At 38.2% G+C, this 19,822-nt stretch overlaps 2 protein-coding genes across 10 annotated transcripts in view; one reads left to right on the forward strand and one right to left on the reverse strand.

The window, feature by feature from the left end:
* The window catches only part of AASDHPPT (aminoadipate-semialdehyde dehydrogenase-phosphopantetheinyl transferase), a 46,993-nt gene extending 46,285 nt beyond the window's left edge, over positions 1-708 (reverse strand). For both annotated transcript variants that reach the window (XM_068930357.1, XM_068930358.1), the window contains exon 1: positions 450-708. In XM_068930357.1, coding sequence (XP_068786458.1) covers positions 450-593 — 144 coding nt within the window. In that variant the 5' untranslated portion in view covers positions 594-708. The remainder of the gene's footprint in view (positions 1-449) is intronic.
* KBTBD3 (kelch repeat and BTB domain containing 3) lies at positions 368-19,624 on the forward strand. Of its 8 annotated transcripts, none has more exons than XM_068930356.1 (4): positions 406-445; positions 779-847; positions 10,245-10,492; positions 13,912-19,624. In XM_068930356.1, exons 3-4 carry the CDS (start codon positions 10,269-10,271, stop codon positions 15,530-15,532), a joined length of 1,845 nt encoding a protein of 614 aa, XP_068786457.1. In that variant the 5' UTR covers positions 406-445; positions 779-847; positions 10,245-10,268; the 3' UTR covers positions 15,533-19,624. The 8 variants fall into 8 exon arrangements, with proteins under 8 accessions (XP_068786456.1, XP_068786457.1, XP_068786452.1 ...); XM_068930351.1 differs by lacking the exon at positions 406-445 and adding an exon at positions 8,732-8,863 and having other exon boundaries at positions 737-847; XM_068930350.1 differs by lacking the exons at positions 406-445; positions 779-847 and adding exons at positions 886-1,113; positions 8,732-8,863.
* Positions 19,625-19,822: the final 198 nt, after the last annotated feature.

The raw sequence follows: 19,822 nt of genomic DNA on the forward strand, positions 1-19,822 counted from the left end.
GCGGTAAGTAGATCTGGCAAGTAATGCTGTCAGAGTAGTGCATGTACTTCCCTGTAACACCCCTGCAGGGCCTAAACGGGGGGGGGGGGGGGAGGGCGGCGGGGGAGGGGGGAGACGGACGTCAGCAACTTGCGCACCCCGAGAACTGCTATCCAGCCGGGGGAGGGTAACGCATCCAGGCGTGACGAGGGGTGCCGCAGTCGCCTTAGGAGGCTTTTTAACGGAGCCGCCTCCGCCCAGAGCGGACGGGGACAGGCCGCAGGCGCTCCCGTGGGTAGCGGGCCCCGCCGGGCGGTCCGCCAGCAGGGCGGGGCGGGAAGGGCGTGCGCCGCTCTAGGCAACCCGGTCCTCCCCGACTCGCCTCCCGCCTGTGGGGGAAGGCTCCCGCCCCCGAGGGGAGGGGAAGCTCCGAGAGCGGCCCCCGCGCGGTCCCCCCCGCCGGCAGGTACCAAGGCGGCTTTGGCATCGCGGGCAAAGACAAACTGGCCGATGCGGTCCTTCTCCTCGGGCTGCACCAGCCGCGCCGCCAGCAGCCACTCCTCGCGGCGGGGGCGCCAGGCGGCGCAGGGGAAGGCCCAGCGCACGCTGCCCATGGGCGGCTGGCGGGGCGGCGCGGGGCGGGGCGGCGCGGGGCGGGCTGCGGCTCTGCGCGGGTCGAGCGCCGAGCAGGGCCGCCCGCACTCCTGGGGCAGCGGCGCGTCCGCACCGTTAGAGAGACGGCGGGCGGGCTCGCGGGCCCCCACCTCCGCACGGCCCTGACAGATTCGCTCGCCTCCAGGCACTCCGCCCGGTCGGTGTATGGGCCGCCTCTCGAGCGGCGAGGACCAATCCGGTGTCAGAGAGCAGAGTGAGTGACAGGCGAATGCGCCGGGTGCCGACCTATCAGAGGGAAGGCGGTGTCTGCGGCTGAGCTACGGCCAGCGGGCGCGAAGAGGGGCGGGCGGAGAGGAACCCGCTCCGGAGGATGGGCGGGATTTCATCCGGGTTGACAACCCGGGGAGCCATTCCGAGCGGGAGGACTGGGAGAATGACACCGGAAGAAGCCAATCGGCTGGCGGTGCCTCTGTAGAGGGTGGGCCAGACGTTTCGGCGAGCTGCTGGTGTTGGCTGCAGGTGGGTGCGCGCTGTTCGGAGAGAGCGCTAACGGGGAGACTAGCTCTTCGCCATTTGCAAAGGGGCAGCAGTACTGGAGACCGGCGCATCCCGAGGCTGGAGCCCGAGGCTGGGCTGAAAGGGCAGGGGAAGCGCTCGGCAGCATGCTGCCTGCCGTGTCAGAATTAGTCTCTCCTTAGAATGAATGCGGAGGGCGTGGGGCGCATGCGCGGGTGGCTGGGCATGCGCAGTCGCGGGCGCTGACGCCGTGCCGGGTGCTGCCTGCCCGGCGGGGGAAGGTGTGGCAGCGCGGTGCAGCGGGAAGATGGCGGTAGCCGCGGCGCTCCGTCGCCGCCATAGCAGCGGCCTGCGAGGCCTGCGCTGCCCGGCAGGCGGGGACCTGCGGCCGCAGGTGGTGCTGGGGGTGGGTGGTGAGCGCGGCCCTGGCAGAAGGGATGTAGTTTCTTACTTAGGTCTTCTCCCTGCTTTGTGTGAGAAAGGGCCGAGTTCATAGCCGGGGCACTCGTTCCCCCGTGGGTTTTTCGTAGTACTGTTATCTGTTGACGACACTCGGTGATCCGCGAGTGTCCCGCGCCCCACCCGTGGCGTTAGTGCCTCCGTGTGGCTGAGGGCTCGTGAGGACCCGTGGCGGCCAGCGGAGCTGAGCCAGCGCGGCTGCAGCGCTGGGAGGTGGCCCTTGCTCCCTCCGTGGGCCTTTACAGTTGCGCGATCGGGACCAGGTTGATTGGAAACAGGAGACACTTGTTCACAAGGCAGTTGCAGTGTTTACACAAAATGTTCCATTTCCCTGGTTTGATTCTGGCATCTAAAGATTATGTCAAAGTAAAGGCCTTTTTCTATCCTTTGTTGTCTGTTTTACTAGGGGTTTTGATGTTTATTGTCAGTACTGGATTCCCTTGTTCCCTCAATTACAGGCCATCTGAAAAACATACATAGGTAATGGTTTCACTTACCCTTTGGATTTGAAGTTGGGCCATGGCTAAGCATTTAGTAATTTTTTTGAAAAATTATGAGCTATCTTCCTATTTGTTGCCTTGGAAATAGTTACGGCTTTTTTATATTGACCATCTACAAATATTGCAAAAAAAATTAAATGTGAAAATTACATTATTTCAGGTATTTCTTAGAATGTGCCACTTCTTGTTATTCTTAGCACTCCAAATGCCTGTTAATATGGAAAAGTGCTGTTTCTCTACAGACCAAAAGAACTATTGTCTTTCTGTCTAGAATAGTGCAGTTTTAACTTACATGAAAAAAAGTTATAGGCTTGTATTTGCAAAATATTTTAAATGCAGAAGTAATGTTTGAGACAAAGTGTGTCAGCCAGGAATCACTAGGGTAGTTCATTTTTTAAGATATGATTCCTATTTTTCTTTATGACTTGACATCAAGCAAGATTTGTTATGTAGTCTCTTATGTATTACCTGAAGATAAACACAAAGTTAACTGACAGCAAAGGAGGATTTATCAGAGCCAGAAAAAATAAGAAATTGTTATTCAGCAATATTAGTTTATAGCAGGGGCTTATATTTCAAATATAGTATTCTGCACACTTTAAAGAAGAAATTGTTGTCATACCTAAAATTAGTTAATGGTATGTGGCAATCCCAATGGATTATGGGGCATATCAAAAAAGTCAGATTTGTTTAATAGGTTTTACTTCTTTATATTTTCCAATTAGAGATGTAACCATTTTTTTGTTAGTGAATTTATTCAAAATTTTAGAGAATAAGCATCAAGTGCAAACTGAGGGTCAAGGCGCACTATATATAATATCTGTGCAATATAATTATAAGCATAATCAACATAAAGCTACATTTTGGTTATAAGTAAAATATACTATGAAGAACACGGTCAATATTCCATGCGTATCTTTTTAAAAAAATCATATTTAAATCACAAATGGAAATTACAGGTTACAAAACCGAGTAAAACCAGTAATTCTATCTTGCGGAATATACAGTTATTATTGTTGCCAGATTTAGAAGTACAGCATAGCATTTCATTTCCAATTTTGTTGTGAGAATGAAAATTCTTGAACTTTTACCTAAGAAAATAATTTCGAAAAGAAACTGATGAATTTGAGAAATTTAGCTTTAGGATAAAATCCAGTCCATCTGAGTTCTAACTGATTATTTTATTTGTCTTAATGGATTGCGTTTGTGAGAGGATATGACATTGAAGATCACTGCTTGCACAGGGGGAATGTTCCAGTGTTGGAATGCCTCCAGGAATCAGTGCTGTTTCACTGCTTCCTACTGGTACCATGCTGTTTTTTTCAATAGCTCCTAAAGAACCTAAAGCTTTAAAGTATCTGTGTCACCCTTCCTTCTAATAATACTGTCTCAACATGTATTATTGATAAATGCCAGATTTCTGGATTAAATGTCTCGGAATGTCACATGTATCTTTTTTGACTGAATGAAAATGACTGAAGATGAATTTTCTATGAAGCTCAGTTATTTATGAAAAAGTTGTGAGATTGAGTTGCATTGTATTTTCCAGACAGGAACCTATAATTCCCTGTTACTTTCTCTTTGTGATCTTAAGACAGTTAGCTTAAATCTGTATGCATTTTTTTTAAAGTGATCCACATTTACCTGTGATGAAGAACACCGTTTTAGGTATTCCAGCTGATTTTTAAGACTAGGACAACAGAAGCAAAGCAATAATGCAGTGTAAAAATACAGAACCTTCAAATAGATTTTCTTCTGTATTTATACTTAAATTACATTTCAGTCCACTCTTTCCCTTTGAGTCTGCAGTCAAAAGTGACACCTAATCCTTTAGATGCCTGTTCCATTCATCTTCATCTTACTGAATGTTAAATTAAAAGCTGTTAAATTAGATATGTAATGAGGAACTCGGACATAGAATTTTTTCTGTTGTTTTTGCCATAAGCAGAAATGAGCTTGGCCTTCATAAAATATATGGAAAAGATATGGAAAAGGTTCTCTTTATTCCACGCAGTTTACAGTTGAAGAAGCTGACATCATGATGGTTAAAATTCTCACTTCCTTCAGTGTTTCATTTACTTCTAGTTTTGTGAGAACTTAAGCACATGCTTACCATTACACAAATGAGTTGTCTGATTGCAGGCCATGCATATGGAATGTGTCATGCATACATCTTTGAGAGTGTGGAGCATAATCCTTTAAAACTCAAGCTGATGTGAATCATTCTTATTTTTTATGGCAAAAGTTTACCATAACCAATTTTAAATTGTTAGTGTTAATTTATTGTGTTTTTAAAAATTCACAAAAAAATTACTAATTTCTCCCCCCTTGGATAGGTTATACATAGGAATAAAAAACAACAAATAATCTTGATAGGTATCTTGATAGGTAACGTATACTTAATATTATAATAGCATTTATTGTTTTTAATATTAGATTTTGAAATGCTGAAGTTGATGAGCTGAACCTCCCAGGATTTTATAGCTTTCTAATTCTAACTGCAATAAAGCTGCTGAGGTTAATGAGAGAATATTTTTTTAAAAAACTTACATCTACTGTACTGTAAAATTTTGTATTAAAAAAGAATAAAATCTTCCTAGATAAATGTATAAAATTTCTCTATCTTCTTTGGTCTTAATTCTTTCCTCCTAGGTACGTAATGCGTGCTGTAAAATATCAACATTTAAGACTTCTCTTTAAAAAGGAAAAAAAACCTCTGCTTTCTGAATACTGGTGTTACAGATAACTGCTGAAAACTATTAAGAATTAATTTTTTTTTTGTTGGTGAGAGCTAAGCCAATGATCTCTTCGGCATATAGGAATTTATACACTCTATAGAATAAAGTGTATTCTGATCAGCGCTCTTTTGAGAGCTACACTAGGCTCTGCACACAAGTTCATCTCTGCTCAAAGTTTACTCTGCAGTTCTGTTTATTTGCTTTACTGTTTAAAACCTGTTGGAAAGGATGCTAACACCTTTTCTAGGAGGCATATTGCAATACTTGTGACTGTAGTGTATGGCTAGTGTATATATTCTGAAGATGGGTGTCTTGGATGTTTTTGGACTCCTATGCAAGTTTAATGGTATACTCTGTTTATATTTTTTTAGCATAATATCTAGGATTTTATGAATATCCAGGGTGTGGAATTGATACTCAAAAGGGCAGCTGGGCTTTCCAGAGAAAAAGTAAATAGATAACATATTTCAGTTGTTTTGAAATACAGGGTTACAAGTATATCTAAGAAGGATTGCCAGTGGTGTTAAATAACAGAAAATCTTTGTAACCATGTTATCTTTTATGGTATAACTATCTTTGGAAAAAAGAACATTAGCATCAGCAAACTAAAAGAATTTCTCTAGAAGGTCAATTAGTTTTTTTCCAATTATTTGCTTGGAGTACAAGCATTAAGGACAATTGGGCATTCTCTTGTAGTTTTTTTACCAATAGGAATGGCTGTGTATATATACCATATTGACCATGGGCATATCACTCCTTTCTGTGTGGACACCTGGCATCTGACTGCTCCATGCTTTATCCTCTTAGGAAAAGAACCAAGTTAAGACTGGGAGGTCTTATGAACAGCAGAATTAATAAGGTGTGGGTCCTCATTAGTGGACTTTGTGACGTACCATAGGAATGCTTTTAGCCTCAGATCTCCCAGGTGGTCCCTTAGTTTATCCACCTTACTGACGACAATTTCTGTATGTGCCCAACCTCCTTTTGTTTGACTGCTGCTGCTTTGACTGCTTTGTGGCTGTGTGTAGGCTGCCCATTTGGTGCCACTTAACTATAAAGTGTGCAGAATGCCTTGTCGCTCAACTGGAGATGTAACCGATAGGTTTAAGAGGTATGTGTTTCTCCCCAAGCATGTGTTATGTGGGGTTGTTGTCAACATTACTAACTTTGTAATCTTAATCACATTTCATTGAACTGGCTAGTGGACTGCTTATTTGATATGACTTTCAAGCAGACAAACAGTGAAAATGTATTAACGGTTTTTGTGTTTGTGTGTGTTTTTTGGGGTTTTTTTTGTTTGTTTTTTTTTTTTTAAGAAAAACAGGCTAATACTTAAAGGCTATGTATGTACTTAAAGGCTCAACTCTAAATTTGTGAGAAATAAATTAGATACCCCCGGACAAAGTAGAATAAGAATGAAGGGGATAATTGCACAGGAAGAATGGCATACCGTCAGCCAGTGGCCGAATAGAACCCACTTGTGCGAGCCTAGACAGCAACCCTATTCTTTCTTGGGTTGGAGGGGTCTTCGGTAAGAAGACCATGTAGCAGCTAGCTGAATTATTCCAGCAGTCTGCAGTCTGTCCCTGCCATTCTCTTTTTCAGGATGCTGTGAGTCTTCCCATTCATATGACCATTTGTGCATATACCAAAAGACGAAAAAGCAAGCATTTGTCAGCATAAGGCATATGTAAACATTCAGTATGTGAACAGGCATGAGCTTTGTCAAGTGATGGGGTACCTGAATTTGGTCACATCAGAGAGCACGTTGGTCCTACAGCAGGCAGTACCCAGTCATATATTCCAGCGCTCCTGATGTGGTGTGTCACGTGAGTGGAGATGTTGGAAGACAAGCTACGTGAAAAGTGTCCAGCATGTCACACGATGGAAAAGGGCTTGAGCATGTAGCTTTTGTGCCTTGATAAGCAGCTGTATGGCACCCTCCAGCCCAAACACTGAGCATCATTACTATGTGGTATAACAATTACAGCCATAAGATAAGAGACATCCCAAGCCTAATGAATCATCTACTGGAATTTGGGTCTCAGTATTCCAAATAGAGATACACTTTGTTATTGAAATCCTGTGGAATAAGTGGAGCATATTGGAGGAGGCTCATTGCCCAGTTTTGTTGAACTCTAGACCTAGGCGACATATGTCTGTACCACCTATGATTTTTATAGTTTTGTCAGTAATTTAATCAAATATTTATGAATGTAATTATAGCTATTGACTAATTCATATGGCTTTGTAAAAGCATGAAGTAGTTATAAATGCTAGCTGGCCTTGTTTTAATATGTTAATTTTTAGCTGAATTGTTAAGGTGTTTTGGTTGGCTCTGAACTGATCAACAGATCCAGCACACTGGAAGATTAGTATCAAAATTATCAGGTAAGGCAGCTGCAAGGGAAATAAGAATTTTTTTAATTGAATGTAGGGGAGAGTGAATTAGACTAAGCCATAGCACAATTAACATTTTCCTTAATGATGTACAAAAACAGTAAGGGTATACTATTGAATATGCTATTTTTAATTCGAAATAAAGAGACAAGTACTTTTACAGACTGGAATTAGGATTGCATACACAAAGCACTGGATGACCTGGGAACTGGAACAGTAAATATGGGAAATATAATATTAGGCACTTAGGCTTGGATTCATCACATCCAATTTAGGCTGCTAGTTGTAGTAAAAACAGGAAGAACCTTTTTGTGCTATGCACGTTCACTTATCAATTGAGAGATTCCTATGAAAGGTCTTTGTTACTGGCTATGATTATTTTTCCTACAAGAAGGTGTGTTTTTCCTAGCAGAAGCTTACAGGAGATGAGTTGGTTGATGCTGGGTGGGAGGAATCTTAGCTTTTAAAAATAATAGCAAATCAACTTTTGCGGTAAGTCAGAGTTCTAGCTGGAAATAACTGAAAATAGGACAGAAACGTAGCAGTTGATCACAGGATGACTGAGGGGCAAATTTTAGAATCAGTTTCATGCAAATATTGTACAAAGTAATTTCAGTGAAGGTAAAAAGTAGCTACCCTGCTTTGTGAGACGCTGATGAGATCTTAACCATAATACTATACTAAATCAGGTATCAGTGGAAGAAAGATGAGCTGAAACCAGAATGGCAAAGAGGAAACTGAGAAGCAGAGAAACAAGCAGTTTTATAAACAGAGCAACAGAGCTTAAGAAGGTTGACTGTTGTTTAATTCATTGTGATAAAAGCTGAAAGAGGATATGATCACTGTTAGTAATCAAGAGTGAATAAACACAAAGGAAAATTAAGTCAAAGGACAGTTTTAACAGAAGAGTAAATACATATAGGGATTAATAAATTTTATGTGTAACTAGAAGAAGGCTTGCGGTCTTGGCACCAATGTATTCGGATAGTATTTCAGTAGAAATAGTGGTGGTAAAAAACCTAACTTGTTTAGACCTAGTTTGCTTTTATGAAAGTGATTATATGATTACTTTGCCTAAAATAGCAGATGGACTTGATGACATGAGATGTTTCTGCATTCCTGATTACTGATTTCAGTAATACATATCCTTGTATGTTATCGACAGAAAGTACGTCAGAGCTTGCTGTAGCAATTACATGTAATAGCAGGAACACATCTAGTGTCTATTTTCAATTGAAGAATTTTATGAAAAGGTTTACATTTCCTTTAGAAGAAGTTTTACTTTACATGCTGCTAAATAAACCTTGAAATTCACCTCCAAATGTGAAAAACTATAATTTCATTGAAACAACTCTGCTTTTGAGGAGTCAGCCTTTTGAGGGACAGACTTTTAAGTTCAGGGGAAAAAAAAGGCATTCAGGGGACTCTGGCATTAAAAAGGTTCTATGATTTATGGAAAATGGGGCTTATAAGGCCATACATTATCAGAATAAATGGTGGTCTTGTTCTTCTGTATTTTCCTAGTTCCTCAGGCTTAGAATGGAAAGAGTGAATACGTGAGATTGTCTGGCCATGGAAAGGAGAAGATGCCTGCTCCAAGGGTGCCAGTGCTGGGAGCAAGATCAATGGATCTCTTCTATTCCAGGAGACATGGAGGTCTATTTGTGGCTGGAGCTACCTGACTAGATAAAAATATAGATCAGTCTGCTATGAAAGTACCTCCCATGAAGAAGACTGGCTGATGGCTTAGCTTGCTTTGAATATACCACCTTACCAGATAAGCCTTTTCACCAAATTGAAAAACAAAATCAATTATTTTTGTTTCCAGGTTTGGCTTGGAATTTTTTTATCCCTCTTTTGTCAATTCAGGTGGGCCGTTACTAATTGTAATTGGAATTGTGGAAGCCTCGCACATAATCCCGCAATAGAAAAATCTTACCATGTTTCCTTAAACTCTAAAATAGACAAGTTTGAGTCAAACTTGCAGTAAGGCCAGTTTTTACATCTGTAGCTGTATAAACAGATCTTAAAACAGGTTTAAATAAAATATATTTAAAGCTTCTTTATGCTGTCAAAGTGAAATAAAATATTTATAATTCAAAAAATAGTCAAGCCCAGCTTACCTTACAAACCATGCACTTCAGTATAGGGATTTCCACCAGAAAAAACTTGTCTACAGAAAGGGAGACTTCACTGTCTTAAATTTAAATCAGTTCTGAAACCAATTAATTTAAGCCATTGTCAACAAAGCTCACAGTGCGCAGCATAAGCTGTAAGCAAAGATACGGCTTCACCTGGAAAATCAGAGGTGCAAGGTAAAATCGGTATCAATTGACAAAGCATTCAAAGTCATACTATAACTAGACTGTCTTTAAATGACCCCACTTGGCAAAACTCTGATTAGGCCAGGCTATTGGTGTTTTTTTATCTTCAATATTTTTAGTCTGGACTACAGAATGGGAATACGGTTAGCAAAAAGTCTAGACCAGTTCATAAAATTTGTATTTCTCTTGGACTATAAGCTTTAGAAAGACTGGTCTGCTTTAGGTTTATCGGTTTGTAATATGCAGATAAGCCATTTGAAATTTTAAAATGTGTCATAAAATTCTTGTTTTCCATCTGCATTTTATGTTAAATTGGAATAGTTTTGTTTTTCTAGGGGTGTTAGCCTAGGATTAGTCTTCCTTTTGAATGTCCATGAAAATCTGTAGCACGCTCCTTGGTATGCTTCCCACTGACTCTATTAAAAAAAAAAAAAAAAAACTCCTACAGGTGGGTACTATTTGTAGAACTACTTTGATAGAGATCACTTATTTTACTTTTCAAAAGTATGTGGTTTGTGTATATACTTTGCAAAGTAGAAGTATTAAAATCAAATTAAATTCAGTGTAAAAGTCACTGAATAAAACAAGTTTAGAATTGTGCCTAGGATTTACAAACCAAACTGAGTGCTAGGAATTTGTTTGTTTTATGGCCTATTGATTTTTGTTTTAATGTAGTAAGACTGTAAAATCAATTATTTATTTTTCCATTTCAGTTTCAGGAACAGATTGAAGAAAACATGGCCAATCAACGGGATTACATTAGCAGACCTATCTGCAATGGGATTTCTGTTTCTGAGAATAAAATCAATTCCTTAGTGGCTGAAGGTCATGGACAACAAATTCTAAAAGTACTACAGAAGTTCAGAGAACAGAATATATTTTTTGACTTTAAAATTCTTGTGAAAGATGAAATAATTCCTTGTCATCGTTGTGTACTGGCAGCATGCAGTGATTTTTTCAGGTAAACCTACTTTTGGCATGAGTTTGCAGGAAATGGGTTGTAAGCCCTCTGGGAGGGAGGGAGGGAAGGAATATAATTACAAAATTTATAAAATAAATTGCAACCATTTATGTATGTCCTCAGAATTTTGAGCGAAGTGGTCAGACAACATATTAGGGATGGTAAAAAAAACAAACAAACAAACATGCAATGTTAGATGCCTAATCAAATCCCAGATATACCTGCTCATAGTTCTCAAGTGACGTGAGGACCCTATAAATTTGAAATTCAAACAGCAGTCTATTACTCTGAAATACAAATGTAAAATCATAACTATGCGATTCTACTCTTAGGTAGAATTGACACAAACTGTGTATCTTCAAGACTTTATCTGTTGCCTGTATCCGTACTTGAGGGCCTGCAAGAATGTTTTTTGACTTTATATTGGGTGGGCTGTGTACTTTGACAGATTTATATTATGAAATATTAACAGGATGATTAGGAATACGTCTTGCACCGTTATGTTATTCTGAACCACTGTAGATAAATTACATATGTTTTTGGAGGAAGTCACTTTTTTTCATCTGAGATGAGCGATCAGTATAGTGTAGTTTGTCTTAAGAAATGGATCTGTGAGCTTCCCTTCAAGTATTTGAACCTATTCATTTTTAAGGGACAGACGGATCTTCGCATACAGGATTTTGCCATTTTGTATTAATTTATGAAGAATCTTGCTAACTGTTTCTTTAGTAAGGCTCAGACTTGCAAATCCATACTGAAAGTCTGTTTCCAAATATACTCTTTACTGAAACACGAAGGTAAGATGCTCTAGCAATGAAAAATGGGGCTTCTGGATAGGAGTAAATGAAATTGATTCAGTTGCTGATGCATAGCTGTAAGGTGCTATTCTCAGATGTGTATCCTGCAAGATATCTGCAAGAGTTTGTTATATATGACACAGGATATATGCTAGGCACATGTCCTTTTGGAGAGGCTGCTGTAGGCCAGATAAGATGCTGTCTGCTATGTAAAACAGCATGACATACCTGTTTGGTCAACTGTATCGAGCCCAGTATTCTGATTCTCTTTTGGTCTTTGAAAATGTAAGTGATTGTCTTTGTACCTGGCATGAACAGAAATCCTGAGATTTCCAGTGAGTACATGTTATGATGCTTGAAGCTTGGTGTGTCTCCTCGCTTTTTGCTTTGACTGAAAAGTTCTTACTGCAACTTTCTTCATAAAAAAAGTGCCTTAGAACATATTAAAAAAAGTGACTCAGAACATTAATTGGAGCAACTGTTTTAGGAAGATTACTTCTATTACCCTTTGTGCTTTGTTTTTCTGCAGCAGTTTTTAGGACAGCTGCACATACAATCTGTAGCATTCAAGCTGCTGGGAAGCAAATATAGATGGCTGTTACCTCCTTAATAAAGGAGAATACTGGGAGCTGAAAGAATTTGGTCCTTTCTCATAACCACTATAAAATCTTCTGTCTGACTTACCCTGTTTTTTTTTTTGTCATAGTGATTTTGAATTCTCTCTTTTTAAGGACCACTGGCAAAAGGAGAAATGCAAATGAGATGAACTATTTCTTCATTGTAGCAACAGATTTGGTTTTGCGCTTACATGCAAACTACTTGAATTTCAAGCATTTGCTCTCTGACACCATAAAGCACCTTTCAGTAGAAGACACTGTGGTAGAAAGGAATATTAGTATGAAATAGGTTCCTGTGGTATATTTTAGAACTGAAGTTAAGCACATACATAGTAACATATGTGGCATTTTCACCACCTCTCCAGGTTAAGTTTGCCAGAATAGACCTCTCTCTGCACCAAACAGTTGACAATAACAGCCATCAGATTCCTAAGTTGTCCTGGAATGCAAGGCCTATTTATTATCTTCAGGGAAGAAAAAACACCCAGGTCAACTAGATAAATTGTAAAACAAAAAACACTTCTTTTCTTTTTTGGTCTTCAGCAACATTTTGCTCTGTACTTGTTACCTTTCAGAATCAAAGCCCTTTCTTAGCTTGCTGTCCTCCTACTAATATTGTTTTGTTGCTATTGCATGTAAATGAAGCTTCAATGCATTTCCTAAGCACCCAGCATCCTTCCCATTTTATTCTATCATGTAGAGATTTGTATTAAAGAGAAAAATAAAAAATATTTTTTTTTTCCTGAGGATCAAGTAGCTTAATATGCAAAGAGGTCTTTGGGGTGTAAGGTTCTTACCATCATTTTACCTGCTTGTGCAAGAAGTCAGTCGCTTTTCCTGATGCTTACTTCTCAAAGAGCATGCTATACACAGTCAACTTTTTCCTTGACTTCATAAAAGTATGGGATTTTAAAAATCACGTACTATATCATAGTTCTGTTATACAATTAGCACCTGTATAATACTTCTTAATAGGAATTACCTATGATATATTAATAATTCAGATTCTATATTTGGTATTTGGAATAATTTGCCTACATCTTTCTCCACTATCATCTTTTGTCAAATACAGGAGCTGTTGCTATCACAGTGTAACATTTAGGCTTTGCAGGTTAGGGAAAGTGACATAGCAGCACTATTCTGTTGCCAGCACTTACTGACTTGCAAATCCTTAATTATTTTATGGTCACCGTGCTAGATTGTGTACAATAGTTAAATACTACTTAGTAATAAAGCAGCCAAAGTTGCAATAAAATTTCCACAAATCTATTGGTTAATGTCGTTTGTTTCACAATTTCAACCATCATCTGTGTATTAATTCACAATTTACTTTCTGTACACGATATCACACGTTATATCAGCCAATCCTATGTCAAAACCTAATTTTTTCTAACACTTGCCTGTACACATCTCTGTCAATGCTAAACCAATAATTGTTTCCTCTTTTTTTTTTCTTCTTCCTCACCTTTCACCTCCCTTCCCCACTTTTGTATTTGGGGTGTGCACCCATCACGCATCCTGCCAGTTGTTCGAGCCTCTAATTTGGAAGGCCTCTTTTTAACTTAACTTTTTGTATTCATCCACAATGCATGACCTACATCATGAGTTATTTTTTCTACGTTTTTTTTTGAAACAGCCTCTTTCTCAAACTGTAGAAACTCATGCTGCCCCTAACAATTTCACATTTTCTTTCATCTTGAAAGCTCTAGACTTCATCTCCCTCCCTGAAAAAACATAGAAAACACGGTTGCCAATATAATTTCTATGAGCTATCACTTTGAAATGTTATCACCATTTCTTTTTTCATCTGCTATGTCTAACAAATGTATTGTTCTTAACTTTGAGAATCTTCACGTTTTAACCCTTTAAAGCCTGTCCACCACAGTGTCTTCTTACACCCCCCTGATTTTCTCTTCCCTCTGACATCAGTGTTTTTTCCTCGTTTGCTAGATAAACTACTTATGTTCTTTAATTTGTGTGTTTATCTTCTATATTTTATTCACAGAGCCATGTTTGAAGTTAATATGAAAGAACGGGATGATGGCAATGTTACTATTAGTAATCTATCACCCAAGGCAGTGAAAGCTTTTCTTGATTACGCTTATACAGGAAAAACAGAGATAACAAATGATAACGTGGAAATGCTCTTCCAGCTGTCATCGTTTCTTCAAGTTTCACTCCTTTCCAAAGCTTGCAGTGACTTTCTAATAAAAAGTATTGATCTTGTGAATTGTTTACAGTTGCTTTCTCTATCAGAAAGTTATGGTTCCATCCGCTTATTTGATCATGCACTAGATTTTGCACAGCACCACTTTTCCTTGCTACTCAGATCAAGTGATTTTTTGGAGATGAATTTTGAGATATTACAAAAATGTCTTGAGGCTGATGAACTAAATGTCCCTGAGGAAGAATCGGTGTTGAAAGCTGTGCTTCAATGGACCAAACATAACTTAGAAACACGACAGAAATACCTGGCTCATTTGATTAAAAAAGTGAGACTTCATCAGTTACCTGAAAAGACTTTGCAAGACTTTCTGCACTCTGAAGAACATTTACTCAATAGTGCTAATTGCTCAGTGATAATCAGTGATGCAGTTAAAAGCGTACAGAACTTCAGTGGACTGTTTCCAGATGCACGTCCTTCAACAACAGAAAAATATATATTTGTTCATAAAACTGATGAGGATGGAGAAAACAGACATACGTTTTGCTACAACATCAAAACAGATAAATGGAAAGAACTACCACATACACATATGATTGATCTTCCAGGGTCAAGTTTATCTAGTTATGGAGAAAAAATATTTATAACTGGAGGCTGCAAAGGGAATTGTTATAGGACAGTCAGGCTTCATATTGCTGAACCATTCCACGATGCCACTGACCAAACCTGGTGCTACTGTCCAGTCAACAATGAATTCTCCATAGCGTCAGCTATGAAAACACCAAGGACAATGCACACATCTGTTGTAACCTTAAATCAGTTGTTTGTAATAGGTGGAAAGACCAGAGGAGCTCAAGAAACCCGAAGTCTTTTGGATGTAGAATCTTATAATCCTCTTTCCAAAGACTGGAGATCTGTAAGCCAATTACCAAGAGGTATTTACTATCCAGAAGCAAGCGCATGTCAGAATATAATTTATGTCCTTGGCTCAGAAGTAGAGATTACTGATGCCTTTAATCCATCTCTTGATTGTTTCTTTAAGTATAATGCTATGACTGATCAGTGGTCTGAGCTTGTAGCAGAATTTGGGCAATTTTTCCACGCAACTTTAATCAAAGCTGTTCCAGTGAACTGCACATTGTATATATGCGATCTTTCCACCTACAAGGTATACAGTTTTTGCCCGGAAACCTGTGTTTGGAAAGGGGAAGGATCTTTTGAATGTGCTGGCTTTAATGCAGGGGCAGTTGGCACAGAAGATAAAATTTATATATTAGGTGGTGATTATGCTCCAGAAGAAATTACAGATGAAGTTCAAGTCTACCACAGTAGTAGGTCTGAGTGGGAAGAAGTCTCACCAATGCCAAGAGCCTTAACGGAGTTTTACTGTCAGGTCATTCAGTTTAATAAATACAGGGACCCCTGGTCATCTGTAATGACAATTTGCTCTGGAGAGTTTTGAGACTCCCGAGTCAAAAGACTCTATTTAAGTGCACAAGATTTAGAATAAACTTTTAGCTATTAATTTGCAGAAAAATATACATTGTTTTATTTTAAGTCTTCAGTTTAAATTATATGCTATAGAACTGTCTTTGAAAGGGTCCATATAATTGTCATTCATGCTAGTCATTAGATATACTAGTTTTATATGAAAGTCTTTTCTGCAATTATCTGAATAATTGGCAAAATGCTATTACTTTCAGAAAAGCAGAGTCATAAGGAATTCATTTTGTAATATGTGCCCTGTTATTTCTGTAATCTTCATAGGTGTCCCACTAGACAAATCGCTGAGCAAGAATACTGACTGTGATACTGTTTTTCCTATGTAACTGAAGTTTGAAGGAAAACTTCTGAATTAGTGTTGTTTCCTCTAGGTTTTTTATATCATAAACCTATTAGAGGAATTCAACGACAGTTTTATCTTATTAGAACAACCTCAGCAGGGCCAAAAGCCAAAGAGACCTTGACAGCATTAAATCTAGGTTTTTAACTTGAAGAGACTGATAATTGCTATACCTTATTTCAGCTTTTCAGTTTGACCAGTTTTTCTCCATTCTTGTGCCTTAGTAGTAGTTTTCATCCCACAGCTGTGGCAAGACAACCTCTGATAACATTTTTGCAGGGTGGTCAGGATTTCTACACAGTGGATGATTCATACGGTAACTTCACTGTACAGATGGTCACCTCTGTCGTGCTGTTAACTGCGCAGCTAAGCTGAAAGAAGAAAACATTTCAGGCTGTTTTCTAGCAGAAGTCTTCCATCTCTTAAGTCTGCAGTGTTATCTACTAAAGGCACTAGGCTGCTGATAGCAGTAAGCTGTAATACCAGTTTTAGTTGTTGCTTCAGTTAACTACGGGAAAAGTTTGCATCTTGTCACATATAAAATACTAAGTTACAAAAATAAATCCCTGTATTTGAAGTCAAAGTAAATAGGATTTTGGAAGTGAAATAATTCCTTTAATGTACATAGTGGCGTAAATGAATTGAAACACTCATCTTGTACTTCATGGTAATTTTAAGTGTAAAAATACTACATGCTAAACACTACACAATATATTTCATGAGAAAACTTTCAATAATATTCAATTATAATGTTTAAATTGTCACGGACTTTTAGTATTAATATTCCTCTAGGCATATGCCATAAAGTAAACTTGATCTCATGCATACAAAGTGGGACCTGTGTCTGATGGAATGAGACTGGAATTAACTAGGTTTCATAAACTCATTTTCTAATCTTCCACAACCTGAGAATTTTCTTTCTTTCCAGCTATTTGAATAAAATTTTGGGAGCCCTTATGTTCAATATATAATATCTTTAAAACAGTAAAGTCGTCTTATGCCAGACAGAATGATACTAAATATCCGAGCATGTCATTTCCAAGTAGTTTAAAAAATGAACAAACTTTAGTGAGGTGTTTAAAACATCTTTCACATAGCGTGAGACAACCGTGGTAATCTCATCATCACATCACCACTGCATGTACTTTTGCAAAAGTCAAGCTCAGTACTGAAACTTAAAGCTTAGTATCTCGTAGCGACGTATTTCCGTTTCAAACAGTAAGCAATGGAAAGCTCCGATCCTGTGATTGATTTTATAATATGCTATCAGGTATCTTTCTGAATTTAAACACACTATAAAGCTTTTCATAAAGATGTATGTGAAAATTATGCACATTTGAGGAACATGTTAATATGAGTGGAACCCCCCCACACTCCTAGTAGTTTGTATTAAGATGTGTTAGTTCTGTAGAAGTAAACAGCTTGCTGTTGTAGGATTCCAGGGAACCTCTACATTTATTTTGCTATTTTCATAGTGAATTTTCAAATCATATTATAACTATATTTAGACAGGTGACCTTCACAATCATCACACTGAAATGCAAGCGTTTTTATACCAGAACACAACAGCTTCTGTTCGCGCAAAGCAAATGTATTGAATAGTTTAGGAGAGAGAGAGAATACTATTCCCTCCCACTGGAACAGCAGGAAAAAAGCAAGTAGTTATACAATAGAACAGTAGTTTTAGCTTTAATAAGGCTATTCAAAATAACATTGTTGCTCTTGCTCTTAAATATTTAACAGAGATTTCTTTGACCACTAATTACTGCAACCTGTCACTTTTCATCAGAAATAGAGGGCCTGATTCTCCTTTGCTTGTGCTTTTTTGTTCTTTTTATACCTGAGTAACGTTAAGTATGCAGTTCATGTAAAATACTAAAAGATAAGCAAGGTAACATATGTTGCCCACAGTATATGGGTAAAAGTAACTATGCAAATTGTAAGAGACTACGTAATCGCAAGATTACTTTTAGTTGCCACTGTCATGACCAAATTGCTGGGTTACGTAAACAGCACTAAGTCAGTGATTCAGGTGATGCTCTTTCCTCTAAGTTTTTCCTTACATTAAATTTTACTGGGCAGTCTTCCATCCAGCTACTTGCTATATGTATAAGTCTCTGGCTTATGACATCAGATAGAGCAATGACCAATGTGGTAAGCTACTCATCACTATTAATATATATAGTGAAAATGGAATGAAGCTTCATTTAGAAAAAAAGATGTTCTCCTTTAATACTCTAAAGTTGCGCTACATTTGCACAGGAACTAGTCACAGTTCCCAGTCTGACAAATCATTCATGGATTTCAAATGGAGTTTAGCTCTTTTATTCAGTGATCCAGAAATAATGTAGTAGTGTCAGTTTATACTATTGCTTAAAGGAAAGTTACTGTGAAATAGTATGAATTTCTTCAGTTATGTAGGTAAGCCTGCATTATGACTCTCATGCAAGAAAAAAGGTCATCTGCCACGATTCCACACACAGGGTTAAATCTGATAGCAGAACTGAGTGCAGAAGAAGCTATGTTAGAAAAACCAAGCTTCAGCTTCAGCTAAAACCAAGGCTTCATAACATAATTAAGGTCATGTGTTCCAAATCCTGTGATTAATCCTTAATGATATAAGAAATCTCAGTGAAGTCAACTAGACTACTCAAAAGGGATTACTTGTGTGAGTTACTGCAGTAGGTCTGGATCAAATACACTTTTTAGTCTACTTTACACAAAAGTTAGGCAATTAAATATAACAAAATTAGTGCAAATCAAGTTTTTCCTACATCTTTTCTGATCTTTCAAAGCTCACAGTACTTAATGCAAAAGTGCATTTCTCTAAAAATAGTCCATAGCGACTAAGCTTAACTATTACCTATGTTTTCACTGAAATAGTAAGATGTTTAAAACATATGAATTGCATGTAAAGGCATATGCTAATATTTGCACTTAAATGATGTAACCAAAACATTTCTAATAGTCTATTATATGTCAAAAAAAAAATACAGCATGACCAGTATAATATACATGAAGATAATATATCATATGTGGGGTTTTAATATCCAGTAATTACTTTATTGGATAGTCTTGATTTTTAAAGAATGCTATCAAAACATTATGACATTTTTGGTAATGTTATCATACTGTTTTAGTTGATATAATAAATATCAATAATTCTGATATACTGGATTAAGTTTGCACAGACCTAATGATTATTATTTATGTACGAATGAATTAATTTTCTATATTCTAAATACATCAGTACTAAGTCAGTTTACTGCAGTAACAAATTCATTATATTTACAAAATGAAGCACCTTTACTGGGTCAAATTTATTGCTGGTATTACTCCACGAAGAAAATTGTATTACCTCTTCTGACTAGTAGGTATCACGTAAGGAGCCTGAAATAGGGTATAGGGTGTGCTATCTGCATTTTGATATGTTGACTCCAATTTTAGATGGTTCTATTTGTATGTGACCAACAGGAGGCAGCATAAGATCTATTTTAATTAAAGCAGAGTTAAACCAGGAATATATTTGACAATACTTGTATCTGACTATTATGTTCAATTTACACCTTTTTGCCCTCTAACATCCAATAAAGAATACAGATTGGTAACATTTTGCTGCTGCCTGGGCTCTGCTGATACATGGAAAATATGATACTGTATGTTTGCTGAGATGTTTGTTCCTTCATGAAATAAAAGCACTGAGCAACTGAATCCTTCTCAGGTCTGATTTTGTTCACAGTGAATTTCAAAATACAGAGACTTTAAAACATTTTTAATTAGGTTAGCTGCTTACTAACTATTTATTTTTAGCTGGAGAACATTTTGTATGTTATATTATGACCAAGAATGGAATTAGCAGACATAAAAAATGCTGTGAGATTTTCTAATTTATCCTTGGACTTTGTATTT

Source organism: Struthio camelus, chromosome 1, assembly GCF_040807025.1.
Source record: "Struthio camelus isolate bStrCam1 chromosome 1, bStrCam1.hap1, whole genome shotgun sequence".
Classification (NCBI taxonomy): domain Eukaryota; kingdom Metazoa; phylum Chordata; class Aves; order Struthioniformes; family Struthionidae; genus Struthio; species Struthio camelus.